General features: G+C 43.8%; 1 protein-coding gene across 5 annotated transcripts in view; it reads right to left on the bottom strand.

Annotated features, from left to right (window-relative positions):
- Positions 1–817: 817 nt before the first annotated feature.
- MAP3K20 (mitogen-activated protein kinase kinase kinase 20) overlaps positions 818–17,530 on the bottom strand; it is a 97,956-nt gene continuing 81,243 nt past the window's right edge. For 2 of the 5 annotated variants that reach the window (XM_064660815.1, XM_064660814.1), the window contains exons 17-20: positions 16,348–16,464; positions 14,792–14,866; positions 13,659–13,809; positions 8,948–9,911 (exon numbers count right to left, since the gene is read on the bottom strand). In XM_064660815.1, the coding sequence (XP_064516885.1) occupies positions 9,232–9,911; positions 13,659–13,809; positions 14,792–14,866; positions 16,348–16,464 (1,023 nt within the window). In that variant the 3' untranslated portion in view covers positions 8,948–9,231. Of the gene's footprint in view, positions 6,449–8,947; positions 9,912–13,658; positions 13,810–14,791; positions 14,867–16,347; positions 16,465–17,530 lie in introns of those variants that run through there. The other 3 variants (XR_010431936.1, XR_010431935.1, XM_064660816.1) reach the window with 3 other exon arrangements.

Here is a 17,530-nt window from a genome sequence, read left to right on the forward strand (position 1 = left end):
GTGGATGGTCAGAACAAACTTACCAACTGGCTTTACTGTGATGGAAAAAGTTTCCCTGTGTTTGTCAAGACATAGGCAGCACCACTGTCCTACACCTAGCTATTAACAATAACTGAAGAACTGCAAAGAGTGAGCATTTCATTTTCAGCCACACTTAAATTAGGCTAATGTGAGTAGAAGAAAACATCTCTGCTTGTTCACTCCCCAGTCTGGGGCCTGCATGGCCTGTCCGGTGCTACCAGGGAGCTCACTCCTCAGGGCTCACGTGCCAGCAAAGATCATCTAGAGTATTTTATGAGGTGTTTCCAAGAAAATAGTCTGTAAAGTTCTCATCTGTCCTTGAAATGAGTTGTCTGTGCATGGTAGCAGCCCTTGGAAGATGTGCTAAGGGAATGGGCTGAAATTACAGAGAGACATGCAGTAGATTGAGTGTGCAACAGTTTCTGCATCCATGTGGGGGAATCAAAGTTGTTTATCTATTAGGAGCTTCAAGGAGTAGCAAGAACATGGAGCTCCAACAATAGCTCCATCGTCAGAAAAAATAAATGTGACCTTTGGTCTGCTGGGACGAAGGACAAACGCTGTCCTCCATGTCACCCCGCAGATTTTGGCTGTTGGCATTGTAACACAGCTTTTCTCTCTGAAGGCAGGACTCCTGCTGCCCCATCCCTGGCTCTCCTACACACTTCCTATCTTAACTATGGACAATACACTTTATGCTTCTCTCCCCTTTTTTTTTTTTCAAATTGGAGCAATACATTTTTACCTGCTGTTGTGAACGAGTGTTTTAGGATACTCAGAGAATCACCAGCAAAGGTATCGGCAAAAGCAGGTTTAATACAAAAGTGAAAGCATAACAAAGTTCATTGGCAATCTTCTACTTACTTGATGGTTAAAGCACACAGAGAAAAATTGTACTGAAATCTAACATCAATCAATCTAAAACTAAAATCAACCAAAAATTATCTACATGGAAAAAGAGTAAGGATGAGAAAGGCTAAGGATAAAAAGGAATAAGGGAGACATTCCCGTTGAGTCACAAGGTTCAGAGTAGTTTGACCTCCTTGACAAACTTAGCCCCAGACTTGAACAATGGTTTAGGCCTAAAAGTTTTTAAAAGCACTTAAACTTAACAGCACTTAATTGATAGCTTAATGTACACAATTTGACAAAAGATTCTTATAGAATTTTCTATAGCACAACAGCAACTCAATTATAGGCCTAACTTCCTTATGAATCTAAAATACTTAAGAATCTAGGAGAGCAACATTCATACGACATTTGCTATAGCATATTCACACTCACACACACAGACCTAAATGTATGTACAAGGTTTGTACATACACTTGAGAAATTCCCCTCGAATTTAGTGAAGTACTCATGTCAGATGCCTGTGCATCTTCTCAATAGGTTGAGCCTTGAGGAGTGGGGGTATCAGCCCAGGCTCCATCGTTGGTGTTCGGTGGTGGTCCTCCAAGTACAGCAAACTTGGGAGTACTCTGGCTCTGAGAGGCATCTCACTCAGAGGGACATGCTGGTCACAGCCCACTGTGGTCCAGGAGGGCTCAAAGAGTCTCACTTAGGACTGCTGTTTATAGGGTTGCAAGACAGTTGGCTTTAATCATAGTAATTTTTCATCCTGGCCTCAATTTGGGTCAGTACTTTTCTTTGCAAGTCTGACAACAAAAATATTATTTCAGTTGGGTTGTTATTCAGGCAAGAAAAGTCACTTTTCAAGTCTGTTCTTTAAAAACTAGGAGCTCACTAGATAGCATAAGCTCCTGGGAGCAGACACGGTTTCTGACAAGCTCAACAGAAGCTAAGCCCAGGTGCTGTTTGTCAAGGCTGAGGCCTAATGAGTATTTCAGAGATCATAGCACGGCCCAAGGGTGGGGATGTACCACCACACCTGCCTAAAAGAGCTCTGGGTACATTAGTTAATGTTTGTGTGATGCTAGTAATTATTGTGATGAGACTTGCACAGACACATATTTATAGAAGAAGCATTTCAGAGGAAAGAGAGAGTTTGGATTCTCATGGCCGCAGAGCACTTGTGGCACAATGCAATAACCTGTATCTTAGCTCCATAGAAAAGAATAAGATTGCAGCCACTAATGACAGTAATTAAAAATTTCTGTAAGAGCTGTCCAATCACCTCTTCAATTGCTCTATCTGAGCAAATTATAGTGTGTTATTGAAACCATTAGTGCAATAAAATGAAGCTAAAAACATTTTGCATTAAAATAATCAGACATTGATGTATGATGTAAATTGTAAATCGGTAACCTATAACACACACTAATTGTTTTTCTCTCTCCTGTAAGGTGTGTTTCTTGAAAAGATCTGATCAGGCATATCTATTTGTTCACGTCACCCTCCAGTGGCTCACACTACTATACAAGACATAATAAGGTGTATAATCAGGTAACCTGCTATTGATTGCAACCCAGAAAGGACACACTTGTTCTTATACAGAAGCAGGAGGATGGCCACTTTTGAAGATTTAATTATAGTTAGATGTCTACATGTTTGCTGGACGTGAATTTTTATGGAGTACCTTTTTAACGTAAATACTTTGATACTGTGCTCTGATAGGTAGAATCAGATTTTGTAAAATAAATATAAATTTAAATATTTATAGTGTACAATCAGTTTATATAGTAAAGGAATCAGTTTATAGTAAGACCAACTGTACCAGCTCCACAAAATACCTCCCCAATGCAATTAATATATTTTTCCTTTTTTTGTCTCTCCAAGGAGAAATAGATTTTCTTCTTTTAATTTGTCAGATTTTTATCTCCTTGTGCTTTGCTGTAACTTCCTTATTAGTAAAGGCTGAGTGCAAATGCATCCTGCATGTTCAATTGAAGGTGGTCATGTCTGATACTATTCGATACTGTGTTTCTTTGACACTGGCAAGACCATAAAAATGAAAAAAAGTAAGAGAAGGAAAACTAGAGGAAAAATACAGTTCAGTGAGAGAAAAAGTGTGATTGATACTATATTCCTCAGTGCACTAAGAGAATGGATGAAATGTGGTCAGTTTCAATAGAAACCTTAATGATTATTCCAAGTATAAGTCGTAGCAGATCATTTGGAGCCCAGAGAATTATGATGCACATTGTGGGAGTTCAATTACAATGCTCATTTGAGTATCCTGTAGCCATTCCACAAAACGCATAGCAAAAAATTTTGATCAAAAGTAGCTGTTGTTGATATGCAGTAGCCACTTTTAAAAGCTCAGGATTCCAGCCCTTTCACTGTTTTTGATTTATAATTCCCTTTGAAAACACAAATTACATTTAGTAACATCATAAAGAAATCACAACATATTCTGCAAATGTACAGCTGTGGGAAACAGAAGGCTACCAGAAAATAATCAAAAATACTTACTGTAGTCTAGTTTTTTTCCCTGTTATACAAGCTTTGCCACTGACGCTTTGGAAATGTTGATTTGCATCGCCTCCACCAGCCCTCAACAAAATGTGGTTGCTGGGAGAGGGTGGGAGTGGGGGGACAAGCGGTGGCACGACCTTCTCCCCAGGGATCTCTCTCCTGGCAGCTCTCTCAGAAGGAACAAAGTGGGAGGGGCAGGTAGAAAGCCTCCCTCAAGGCTTGCTACTACCTGCCACAGAGTCCCCAGGGCACATCTCAAGTTTTCAGGCCCTTGGATTTTTTCATAGCATGAGGGAAATGCCCTCTCTGCTGCAGGAAGCCCTCACCTTGCTTGCCAAGTGTATATGTTGAGGCCCAGATATATTAAGCCACTTCATTCCACATAGCACAGGGCTCACGCCTGCCGCCCGTCAGAACCTGCCAAACCGCCTCATGAAATTTCATGGAAGAGGCTCCGACCCTCGGGCAGGGGGTGGCAGAGGCAGGAGCAGTGGGCTGCGGCTGCTGCGGGCTGGGGGGAGCGTAGTGGTGCTGGAATGGGAGCTGCAGGGAAAGGCTGCACCCTCTAGCCCCAGCTCCCCTTTTTCCCAATCGGTCACTGCCTCTTAGCACCATTCCTCTGTCCTCTGAGATGTTAATCTCAAATGCCCTGTATTTACATGTACTCAAGTGTGATCTTGGCAGACCCTTATTAGTGTTATTGCTGTAATAGACTTCTCCTCTCTAACCTCTAACTTCTTGCAACTAACTAGCTCGAACTGCTACGCTTTGGCAATTCATTAGATAAGAATATTGTGTAAAAACCCTTCTATGGTGGACACATACAGAAAATAATTCTGTCAGATGTAATTTTCAGAGGTAGCACAGCTATTTGGTTCCATTTTAGTGACATTAGATGTCAGGGGGTCTCTTAGTTTGGGGTTTTTCCACAGTTACATAAGCCACTGCCCATCTTTCCCAGCTTAAAGTAATAATTATAATTATTATTGTTATGTCAAAGTGCATTCTATAGCACAATCAAAAAAATCAATTGCATATAGTTGATGCACAGTCCAGTGTTCTTGGCAGCAAGCTTGCAAGTTATAGGAAGTCTTGAAATACATGGAGTTTGATCCTCAGCAGCATGGGCTGAGCTAGAGAGGAGGACAGAGGTGAGGGGTGCCCTGCCTGGGGGCTTTTGCTCTGAGTGAGGAAGGACAGAGAGTTTAAGCAACCTCTGCTCCTTAAATCAGCTCAGCAAGTTGACAGATTGTGGTCAGCATGCTGTCAGACAAGGCCAACTGCTAGAAAATAATCAGTGGGAGCAGGTAAGATAGAGCAAAACTGCAGTAGCAAATACTTTCTTTAAAAAGTAAACAATGTCCAAAAACACCCATCCACATTTCACACTGATGCCAGCAAGAAAGCAAGTTCTCATGGGGAATTAGCTCAGCCATGGCAGCACTGGGGGGAGGCACAAAGGGGCACTCTCCCCTCCCAGCTGAACAGGAACTGGATTTACTTTCTCTAGCATTTCATGGAAATAAACCAACCAGCAGCAACACCGCCTGTGAAACCTAGCCCTGAGACCCACCATTCCTGGGAGCATAGCAATGTTTTGTCCACTGGCACGGCATCACTGAGATCTAGGTGTAGATGGGGAGACAGAGGGCCTGCTGGCATTCCCCCTGCTGAAGGCAGGTCTCAGCAACATCAGCGGAGGATAAGCAGGTCCCACAGTCATCCCATCCCACCCAGGCAGTATGACCAGATTTCCCCCAGCACAGAGGTACAGGGAGCCATGGCAGCAGTTGGACAGGCTGAAATCCTGGCAGCTGTGTTCCCCAGTGAAAAGGGGTCAGATGGCCACCTCATCTCCCCTCTCTGATCATTACTTCTATTTATCTTCCTGACAAGCGCAGTGCAGGCATTACATTTTGGTATGTCTGTCGAAATCAATATGAGGCCAAAGTAAGAACTAGAAATGTTGGAAGAGAAAGAGATTACAGTGCTGCCCAAATCAAACACTGAGCTGGGGGAAATTCCTGCCCAGGCCACAAAAAGCAACCTCTGCAGCTCCACTGCCCTGAGATGGATTGACAGTCTGCTCATGTCACAAGGGGTTAGGGTGAGGAACAGCCTGGAGTTGTTTATGATTTTGGGGCCCCCTCGACAGTTCAGTGGGCTGTCACCTCTGTGACAATCATCCTTCTGTGAATTTGCTCTTCCAACTCAGGCAGATGACCTGCTACAAAAGCCCTCTGAGCAGCTCTCCCCCTTTCAGAAAGACCTTTGGCTCTCGAGCAGGTTGCATGTGGGCAGCCCCTTGTGCCCTGGCTGTATTTGAACAAAAGCAGCCTGTGTTCGCAGGTCTGGGCAATGTTTTTGCTCCAAGGAGTCTCACATTCACGTGCTGCCCACTACATTTAGGAGCAGGGTTCCACAGGCACTTGAATTGGCAGCTGGTTCACAGCACATGTCTCTGACCTGCAAGACACAGGGAACAAGTGCCCTGAGAGTGCAGTTGCTTGGCCCCTTCCCTGTGCAGCACCACGACAGGCTGCTGGTCTAGCTGTCAGTCCCTCTATGGAGCAGGTTCCCAGGACACTCACCTCTTACAGCCAGTCCTTCTGATGGTAGTGGCAGGTACACCAGTGTTGCTGGAGAAACTTGTGTACTTAGGAAGACAACATCCACCAGGATCAGACCCAGCTCTGGGACACCTTGCTGAGCTAAAGAAGAATGATTGCTGACCTCAGTGGCAAATGTCTGCTCTCCATTGTCCTCCTGTTTTTCTTTTTTTTTAAGACATCCTTAGGTATATAGGAAAGACCAAAAAAAAAAGGAAAAAAAAGGAAGGAAAAGGGAGGGAGGGAGGGAGGGAGGGAGGGAAGAAGGAAGGAAGGAAGGTTTGTATTTGATTTTGTAAACATTCTCTCCATTGGATGCAAATACTCACTCACTTTGGATGTCCAGTTCTGAATTTGCCTTCATGAGCTCTCTGCTGTTTTTCATCATCCATTCCAGCAGCCGTCTCAGAGCTGGCTTCTTATAATTCAGAGCCTCTTAAACCCTGGAAAAGGAAAATGCAGGTACCTTTTGGGGATTAAGAAAACATCAACATCCATGCAGGTAGAAATGAAGACCAAGAGAAAGGAAAGCCAGAAAAGAGAGGGGCAGTTCTACAGCAGTGATATTTTGTGCCACTTGCACAGTCACATGGAGGGAGGATGTAGCAGTGGTGGTACTGCCAAGGATACGTGTGTGGATGGAGGGCAGCGTGTCTAGTTCCTAGTGTGCTAATCTAGATATACTGGTACTTAAATATGACTGGCTTTAACAGACTTCTAAGAAAACCCTAAGTAAACATAGCATGGCTCCTTTCCAAAGAGAATTTGCTGCAGTGTTGTTGCCCAAGACAGTCTGGTTTTTTGACATTGCTGTGCATGGTCTTCTAGGTGCATGTTGGCAAAACATGAACAAAAATAGCTCAGCTTCATAAAGTACTGGGGGGTGAAAATGTAAGCACATTTTTATTTATAATTAATTAGCACCAAGATAGGGAGTAGCCACATTAAGAGTGACAAAAACAAGATGGAAAACTAGATCTTGCTGAGACTTTTTTTTTTTGACAAGTTCACTGACTGTGACTTTAACCAGCAATGCTGGTGCAGCAAAAGGATTTCTAATCAGCCACTAATGTATGATTGTTTAATTTTAACAGGCATGATCAATACCATCCATTCCTTCTTTAAATGCTAATGAACACTGTAATACAACAGATGTGGACAAACAGTACATTGCAGATTAAAATTAGGCAAGGCATTAAATTGCTTGCAAACAGCAGAGGAATCCTGCTGGACATCTTGACAAACAATCACAGGCAGCTGATAAATCTGGAATTGCCACCACCAGTCCACAGTATCTCAGGCTTGTACAACTACTGATCACCCTAGAAGAGAAAGGTACCCTTCCAAACTCTTGCAATTTCTTTCTCAGGACTTGTGCAGGCCCAACTGTGATTTATGAGATGCATATGCAAATTTTAATAACATGAGTACATTTCTAGCAAGAACTCTTAGGTGCGGTTACTATTAGTTGGTATCCTCCAGCCCATTTTGATCACAGTAAGAAACGTCAGGGAAGGATCACCAATCTAGATAAAATCCCAGTCCCCTGCTAACTTGTGACAGAGTAACATCCAGTGCTAATTTGTCCACATCCCCTAGATTAGTTGGCAGGCTCAGTAAACCAGGGACAGAAACTGGATTACTAACTAGCTTTCAGCCAGTTTGAAGCCACAGGAAAGCGGCAACTTTGTTACCACAGAGCTTCATGTGCAACCGAATTCACTTTAAGGTAAAGCTTCTGTTTGTTCTGCTCTTAACTGCTGTCAGAGGAAAAGGTGCTTGAATGACAGAGCTCCAGTTCCTGACACCTGGTACCACTTGTGCCCTGTTCCATTGTTTTTGGTGGACTGTGTCCTAAATTCATGAAATGCAAGTCCCAGTTCACTCTAGTAGGTATTGGAAACTCACCACAGGGCTCAGTCCTCACTGGGGCTGGTGGCAATCAGAGGGAGGAGAGCTGCATGTACCCCAGGAGTGACCTTTGTGTGGAGCAGGGAATCTACATGTCCTTTTGAATGTGCAGTGACAGGGCTATGACGACAGCTCCCTCACCCTGAGTGGGTGATGTGCCAGCAGCTTTGCCAGCACTGCTCACAACTGTGTGCCAGCAAGTACCACCTAGGACGGACGGTAGGTAGCACCTTGTTCAAAGGCATCTCTAATTTACGGTTTCTTGGCTTTCAGAGGGTACCATGCATTGCTTTGGGTTCAGCTTCCTTTATCTGTTTCTTCCTTTTTTTCTCTCTTGCATCTTGTGAAACCCAAACTTTTTTTCCTCCTTTTTAATTGTGTGAAATCAACGTGGAGTGAAAAGGCCATGAAGAAACTTTCTGACACCGAGTCTAAGCTGTGTCTTTGTTCTCAGCAGAGCTAAAGACCACATTAATCAGAAACTTTGCTGACCTTGTCTTTACTACCTGAAGACTGAAAGACAAAAGCAACACAGTCTGACCACATTTAAAAATTCAATTAAAAAATGCCAGCTGCCCAGGGATAAACATTATCATAGACCTCAGTGGGGTTAGCTGTAACTGTGATAAAGGCAATGTCTTTTTCTCACTTTATTTTTATTATTTTTTTCCCAAAAGAATGAAGCCTAAGTTTTGATACTCCTGATTATGACAACTGTGTATGTGACAGAGTGTGCTCAGTGGTGGTGGGTAGCTAGTGTTGGGGCTTTTAATCAGGAGCAAAGTAAGAAATTCCTGAGAGGGATGGCAAGCTGAAAGTGGAGAAGTAAAGCTACTGAAGTGGACTTGCAGTAAAATGTCCCTGTATTCCTTTTTTTCAGACTATTATCTTTTCCTATAGCCCTAGCAAAAGCAGACCAGACAAGGGGTGAGGAGATCCTGCTCAGAGCTGGACTTGGCATCTGGAGGCAGAAGTGAGGTTAGGGGAGGGGTAACAGCACAACTTCTTCCCTAAGGATGAAACAGAGAGCCTTTTGTTGTGGCACTTGGCTGTGCCTTACTGATTTTATTATAGAAATATTAAGCAAGTAAGTGGATATCCAGTCAGCTGAGAACATGAGCAGCCAAACAGAGGGGAGAAAACCAAATGAAATCCCTTGGCGCTGACAGTGACAGGAGGAGAGGCAGCAGCTCTCCCTGTCCAGTGGCAGGCCCCGGGCCAGGTGGGTACCGGCTTCAGTGCAGCAAATTAAATAGGAGCAGGCGCATCTTCTTTAGGTTGAACATTCAGTTACATAAAGGGCCAAATTCCTCTCTCAGAACATCCTCCGGCCCCGCCAGCTCCCCCTGGTCCTCTCCTTCCCTGGCTTGCCAGCAGCCTGCCTGTGGGGCTTCCTCGAGTGCTGCACCTTTATCCACCCGCCCTCACTGGCTCTGCTCTCCCCTTCGCCCCTCCTGGGCTCGCTCTCACCCTGTGGGGGCATGCCGGGGATGGCCGTGGGCTGCGGAGGGGTGTGGGGGTACCTGCGGTGCTGGGAGGCCGGAGGGGCCACTGGCAAAGAAGTCCTGCTGGGTCTTCCCAAGTGTCGGGGGGGCACTGGGGAGCTGGTCCCACTGCGCCGCCCGCCCGAGGAGCTGCGGGAGTTACCGCTGTGTGGGGTGTTTCTGCCTTTGCCAGCAGACCTGTCCCTCTCCGAAGCGGTGTCTGAGGCTGTGCTGGAGGCACTGCTGCCTTTTGAGTTCAGATGCAGATTCGAGAGGTTTCTCATCAAACTGTGTGAGATAGGAGAAGAGTTCCTGGAGTGGCTGATGGATGTGAACTGGTGACTGACAGGAGCGGGTGTCCTCCTGACGGCTGCAGCGTAGGAGTCTTGGCTGTGAAGGTAGGGCAGGTAGTGGGTGACTGTGGTCGGGCTGTGGGGGTGGCTGTGCTGGTGAGAAACGGCTTTTGCTATCTGATGCATGCGCAGTGTCTGCATCCACTGACTGTCAATGCCTGGCAGGGAAATGGAAACAAAGTCAGCTTTCTGTGAATTGGTGGAAAACCGCTCTCAGGTTTACCAAAGGTATGAGGTTAGTACGAGGGTTTCTCTCACAAGAACCTCAATATATCTCAAACCACCCTTTCCCTCCCAGCCTTGAAGCAAATAGTCCTACATTTGAGTATGTTCAGTGTTATGGTTGAACATAATTTTGGACTTTTAAAATAGCAAGTGATACAAGTATTTCTGATACCAGTGCAGATTATGGAACTTAGACTAGAAGACACTGAACCATCCATTTGGCTGTTCAGGTGGGTTCCCCCTCCCGATGTTTTTAACCCAATCTGGGTTTAAACATATACTGTGATGCTCTTGGCAATCTCAGCAGATTTCTACACAGCTTTCTTTACAAAAGAACCTGGAGACTTCCAGAGCAGGCATAGAGCAGGCATCCCAAGGTACCAGCACCGCTGCAGCATCACCTTCCACCTGCATCTCTCCCATCCAGCACGGTGATACTGTTTGCAGCTCAGCACAGAGAGGAGGCAGAGCAGACCCAGTGTAAACCTCAGCTGCAGCAGCCAGATTTATCTCCTCGTGCTCCAACTTCTTTTCAAACTGCTACACACCACAACAATCAGAGCTACTTCAGTTGTTATTGTTACTACAAATTCAGAAGTCAAACCACTTTGCATTCGGCTTCATGATGGATGCAATAAATCATCTCTGAATGTGGAAAAGCCAGTGAGGCAGCAGACTTCAGCCAGGATAGCTCAGACAGTGCTTAACTGTGAACAACTCAGGGTATTACAGTTCCCTCTACACCTACTGTGACAGCCCTGAGGTTGTAACAAAAGTCGTAGCTCTGAGAGATCAGACTGAAGTGGTTTTGAAAGTCAGTCCTGTGGTTTCCATGAAAGCCTTTAGCAAATACAGTAGTAGTAAATTTTCCATTTGAACTGCAAAGGCTGCCTGGTTTGCTACTTTGTGGGTAGAGCAGAGACCAGGAATTCCTCTTATAAAAGGCCACAGCTCTGGCCAAAAACCCACAGGGAGCAGCTAAAATTATTTTGCTCTAGAGAGGTTTGAATGATTTGTCCTTAAATATCACTAATATCATTCCAATAGGAAAGCATAACCCTCGCTGTCTCTAGTGGAATGCTGCATTGACCATGGGGAGTTTTGTGGGAGCTGTGTAGTGGCTCTGTCCTCGTTAGGATCGCTCCTGTTAAAAATGTAATGGATGATGTCTTTCATTCCTCCTTTCCCCAGACTTTGTTTGAATCTAAAGAGATTTAAATCACTTCAACTTAATGTCAAATATGTCAAAAGGAAACTGTCTTTCGTGTCATAGCGTGAGTGTGACACCAACACTGCAGACAGCTCCATCTGCACTGAGATGAACCTTCTTTCACAGAAAGACAGATGGGAGTTGCCTACTTGCTTCTTAACCTCTTAAAAACTCATGGTTTCAAAAGAAACCTGCATGCTGAAATGTACTTGATAGACACTATCTCCTCTGCCATTTCCCAATGCCCTCCTATGAAGGCTGTGGATGTAAGTCACAGATCTCATAAACCTGGAAGCAGCAGGCTCAGGATTCAAGTTTGGGTCTTCATTTGTTATCAGTGCTTGGGTGGCCATCACATGCCCCATGGGACCAGGGTCAATGCTGTCCTGAACAAGGGGCTCCCTTGAGGCTGTTCAGTCCTTGCTCCTCATAGCCAACCATGGTTGCCAGCTCAGGAACCAGCTGCCCAGCAAGGATCTGCCAGTGTGCCCTGTGGGACTGCCTCTCATGGGCTGGGGGGCTTCTTCCTCACGTGGTAGCTGAGCCATCAACTCTGTACACTCTATGCTCTATGTGTAGCCCACATAGGTAGTACCTTCATTGCTTGTTATTTTACCCTATTAGACAGGTATTACCCTTACCTTTGTGCTTGGATTTGGTGATTTTTTTTTAAAACCTGGCATTTTAAACCTGCAGCTTCTGAGGCCACAATCTCAGTATGTGTCAGCACTAGCCACATTTCTTACAGGAGGTACCCTTTATCCAAACATAACATCTGTGCAAAGCTGCCTGTGTGCTGAGTGGGTAAGGGCAGGAGGGAAGAGCTGGCCAAAGCACTTCTATTGAGTTTGGGTTGCAGGGAGAGAAAGCCAGTAAAAAGCTGATGAAAGCACTGGCTCTCCAAGTTCTCAAAACAGCTGCGGAAAACTCCATTATTCCCAACATATACAGGGTAGAGTTGGGTAGAGATGCATGAGATTGTCTCCTTTAACAGCAGATGCCTTCCTAACATCCTGGTTAAGAAACTAATCTTCACCCAAGGCCCTGCACACTTTGTGTGGGTGCCGTAATTTAGTCCAAATCCTTTTGCTATGCCAATACACTTGGCTCCACAAAGCTGAGTACTTGCTTCTCTTGGTGAAGAGGGGCAGATTTTGCAGAAGGGCAGATCTGCCAGCTGATCCCCAATCCCACAAGCAGACTATGGTGAAGAGAGGCCTGCTATCATGAAAAGGCTACTGTGGATGTGTATGCGTAGTAGTCAACAGCTCATAGTTTCAATGGACATCAGTGACAAGTGATGTCCCGTAGGGGTCCATACTGGGACCAGTGTTATTTAATATCTTCAGTAATGACACAGACAAAGGGATCAAGTGCACCCTCTGCAAATTTGCAGGTGACACCTGCAGTTGACATGCCTGAAAGGATGAGATGCCATCCAGAGGGACCTGGAAAAGCTCAAGAAGTGGGGCCATGGGAATCTCATGAGGTTTAACAAGACCAAGTGCAAAGTACTGCACCTGGATTGAGGCATCAATACAGTCTTGGGGATGAACAGATTGAGAGCAGCCCTGCTGAGAAGGACTTGGGGATGCTGGTGGATGAGAGGCTGGACACAAGCCACCAATGTGCACTTGCAGCCAAGAAAGCCAAACATGTCCTGGGCTGCATCAAAAGCAGCGTGGTCAGCAGACTGAGGGAGGTGATTCTGCCCCTCTACTCTGCTCTTGTGAGACCCCACCTGGAGTGCTGCATCCAGGTTTGGGGTCCCCAGCATAGGAAGGACACTGGCCTGTTGGAACAAGTCCAGAGGAGGGCCACAAAGATTTTCTCCCAGAGAGGAAAGGCTAAAAGAATTGGGATTGTTCAGCCTGGAGAAAAGAAGGCTTCTTGATGATCTAATTGCAGCCTTCCCGTACTGGAAGGGAGCCTACAAGAAAGATGTAGAGAAACTTTTCACAAGGACACGTGGTGACAGGACAAGGGGAAATGGCTTCAAACTGAAGGAGGGTAGGTTTAGATTAGATAATAGGAAGAAATTCTTTACTGTGAGGGTGGTGAGGCATTGGAACAGGCTGCCCAGAAAAGTTATGGATGTCCCATCCCTGGAAGTGTTCAAGGCCAGGTTGGATGGGGCTTTGAGCAACCTGGCCTAGTGAAAGGTGTCCCTACCCATGCAAGGAAGGTTGGTACTAGATGTTCTTTAAGGTCTCTTCCAACCCAAACCATTCTGTAATTCTATGAAATCACACTGAGATACAGAACAAGTTAGTACTTAAAGTTTAGCCTTTAAGCTAAGTCGACATGCCAGGATGCATGCATCTACAAAGGCATCACAGGGACCACAATGGCAGCTGATGCTGAAAGACATGCTCTGTTGTTGGAGCAGAGGAATGGTATTGACTTTTTGCTGTTCTCCTCACATATGCCCTGCTGATGTCAACAATGAAGTTTGGATGTATTGACTTACCTGAGTCAGATCTGCTCCGTGAATTCCCCTCCGAGTTGGGGACCGAGGTCTGTATCATGAGCTGTACTGTCTCAACCTCGTCCTGTGCTTTCACCTTGCTCCAGCAGATAGCTTGGATGTGCCTGGTGCTTTTGGGAGCTCTAACATCACTCTGCTCAGGAAGGACACAACACATGTGAGGACATAACAACATACAACACACTAAGCTCTCCTAGGAGGGAACATCCATGAGTGCCTGGGCAGCAGCAGTGCTTTCAATAAAGAATCTATTTTGCAAAACCATTTAGCCAGTTCTCAAGTATTTTTAGACTCTATATAATTTTGGCTGGTACTTCGTGATTTTGCTAAAAATATGGTAGAGAATAACTGTTTCAATTCTGGTACCATGTGGAGGAAAGATCTGAAGGCCTTCCTCTACAAACACAAAAATACATTTTACTAGTTCTATTAATGTGAACATCAAATGTGCCCTGCTAAAAGAGGGAGGACTAAGCAGGTATTTTTGCAGGGGAACCCCCAACAAAATTTTCAAGGAGTACCAAACTCTTCAGTTTGTTGTTAAGGACAACAATTTGGACCTGTTAAGGTCCAGGATTTCTATGTTTCTCCATCACTGCCTGAATACTTGTTCAGGACAGAGCTGGAATCTCAATTATTAGCCTCCTGACGCACAGCATTGGTCTTTATAAAAACACTCCTGTAAGTAACTGTAAACCCTTTTAACAACAGCTAATTTCTATCATATCAAAAAGTATTCCAGACTTTATTTTATCTTACTATACTCTTGATTTCTCATTTTCTCTCTTCTCCTGTTGCTTCTCTGCTCTCCTAATTAGCACTTCATTGAAAAGATAAAAACCAGCCTCTTCAAGTAATGCAAACAACATTGACCATTACACTTCAAGAAAAAGGAGCTTTCCTCCTTGAGAAGAAGAGCCATCCCAGGCAGCAGTCTGAGGCCATTGTCTCTGTAAACTTCATTCAGCTTTTGCTCTGAACTTTAGATTGTACAATTAATTGCAGGCAGCTGAGACTTGATTATAGGATATAACAAAGCCAGAGGATGCTATTTCCACACCTCCTGTGTAGGTTTTATCTTGGATCAACAATTTTATTTGTTTCTTAGAGCTTACCTCATATGTAACAACACATTCTACAGACTGGTGTTCTTCTATCCCCACAATCCATTTCTCCATTACAAACGGTGGCTGAAAAAAACATGGTAGAAGATTTATAAGGTGCTTTTCATCTCCTGCCTTGTTTTTGAAACACCCCAAAGATATTTCCAACATTTGCCTCTTTTCATCCATTAACATATTGCTATTAAAATTTTATGAGATAAAGTAATGTATTTTGGAAATATTTACTTCCTTGCTTACAAAAGGAAACTGAGAAGAGATTTCCATACGTAACAGGCAGTAGGTAAGACAATGTGGAATGTTTTCATGGGGGCATAAACCTTTTTTCAATTTTATGCATGTACAGGGTTTTTTTTTCTAGATTTACAGAGGCCAGCAAGAACAAATACCTAGAGATTCTCAGAGATATTCCTTGACAAAATTAAAGATGTTGAAATATGTGGAACATTAATGTTACTGTATCTAGTTGTTAGTTTATTTAAGCCTTTTTTAAGGAAAAATTGAAATGTCTGAGATTAACATTAAACAGAAAACTAATAATAACAAAACCAATCATAATAATAAAAAAAATCACAAGTGTTGTTCCAGAAATCACTAACAATTAAAATAGTATTAGCATGAATTAAATATTATAATCCCTGTTGGCAAATATACCTATATCACATTTCCCTTAAAATTATGACTGTTGACAATCTGCTTTTCATTTTTTTCCTTGAGAAAAAATAACCAAAGGTTTCCCCCCCAGTTTTACCCCAAAAATTCACAGCTAAAAGCATTCAAGAGTTTGGGTGTTTTTACCAGCGCACCTAGAGCAGCGTTAATTGGTAATCAAGTTGTATATTTTTTCAGTTAGAAATTTATTTTGCTAGTTATTACCAAGTGGAGCATATTAATAAAACCAAAAAATTAAAAAGACAGCTACCAGAATGCTTTTTGCATTAACAAAACTTCTGCTGCTTAGGAAAAAGCGGTCTAAGCATTTGCTGGTAAATATTTACAGGGAGGTTCTGAAACAAGGTAAAATGCCTAGTGACACTGAATTGCAGATGTTCAGTGGTGTACTGTCTGCAATGGGTTTCAGTATTTGCAACCCATTGTTGCATGAATGAGAGTTTTAGAAGCATGCAAAAGTTCTAAAACCATGTCAAAAAAAAAAAAGAGAGAGAGAAAAAACCCCAAAAAAATCCCATAAAAATCACATGAAGTTTCTGGAACATTTAAATCAGTTTCTTCTCTTGAAAAAGAAAGTAATTTTTTAATATTCTTTTCTTTAAAAGGGGTAATAAATTCAGAGGATATAACATGAAATTAAAACAAGAAAATAAAAATTAGTTCCTTCTCTTATTTTTCTGTTGTTAACATTACTGTCAGCTTAAAGGAGAACCAAAACACCTAACTCCTATTATGATACAAATCTGTTTAAAATGTGCATTTTATTTAAAAGCTGTCAAGAGATTGAGCTTCTGCAAGCACAAAAGTCGACTGCTGTGGTATTTTAATGTCTTTGTTTGAGATCTGTGAATTCATGAAAGCTTTAAAGCTGTAAATACCTTTGTCATCTTTAAAATCTCTACATCAGGTAGGTTAGTGTTGAATGTCACATCTTTTATGTAGGTTATTGCAATTTCATCCCCGTCCATCTCCATGTACATTTTCCATTTACAATCCTATGAATAATAAAAAAAAGAATGCTGGATCGTTAGAATACAGATAGAAAAAAACAACAAACAACAAAACCCCAAATGAAAAAAACCTGAAAGCTGAAACAACCCAAAATCTAATCCTCAATATATGAGGAGAAAAAATAACCCAGAAGAAAGTTAAGGGACATACACATATTTTAGGATATGCATGTTTTCCAGTAAAAGTGCTGATAATGGAAAACCCTCAGTCCTCTTGTTCACTCTTAGCTCACCTTGAGAGGCAGCTGCCTCTCAGACAGGTCTGGATGTCTTCAGAGGTGTGGATCCCCTGCAGTGCCTCACCTGGACAGACAGCCTGTTGGAGCAGGCTTGGGAGCTCTGCACACCCAGGGGAGGTGGAGGGACAGGGCAGTGCTGGGAGCTGTCACCTGGGGTCACAGTCAGTGCTGGCAGCCAGCCCCAAGGACATTGTCCTGATGAACCCAGGAACAAATGACCAAAGGGTCTGTGAAACACCTTCATGACAATTGCTCAAATAATGGGCAAGAGGATGAGCTTGTTATTACAGCTCAGTTATTTCAGATACTGAATGCCCAGTGAGGCACTGAGCATCCTCAACTTCGGTTCACCTCCAATTGCACTATTAATTATAAGCAAGCCCAGCTTAGAAAATAATCACAGTGAGTCTAATAAACCAAAGCAACAAAAGGTATCCTTAAAAAATCCCCCGAGCTGAACAGGGAGCCAACATCCAACATTTTGCACAGGTGTGAGCCTGCAGAAGGTGACAGCTCTGGCAGCATCCTGCAAGACATCCTGCATGGGCTGAGTGCTGGAGCCGGGGTTCAAGTCTGTGGCCAGGGAGGCTCCCACTGGGGACTGGAGACTGCCTGTCCATGGTCCAAAACAGCCAACATTTGCTGGTGTGCCTGGCAGGTGCTTTGGGGATGAGGTGCTGTCCTGTGCACTGAGCTCCTCCAAAAATCTGAAGGACAACAGGACTACGGTGAAGCATTGTATCTCCATCTCCACATAGGAGAGAGGGAATCTTCCCTTCACAGTGGCAGGAGCTGCTCCAGACATACCAGGG

This window comes from Pseudopipra pipra, chromosome 7 (assembly GCF_036250125.1).
Source record: "Pseudopipra pipra isolate bDixPip1 chromosome 7, bDixPip1.hap1, whole genome shotgun sequence".
Classification (NCBI taxonomy): Eukaryota; Metazoa; Chordata; class Aves; order Passeriformes; family Pipridae; genus Pseudopipra; species Pseudopipra pipra.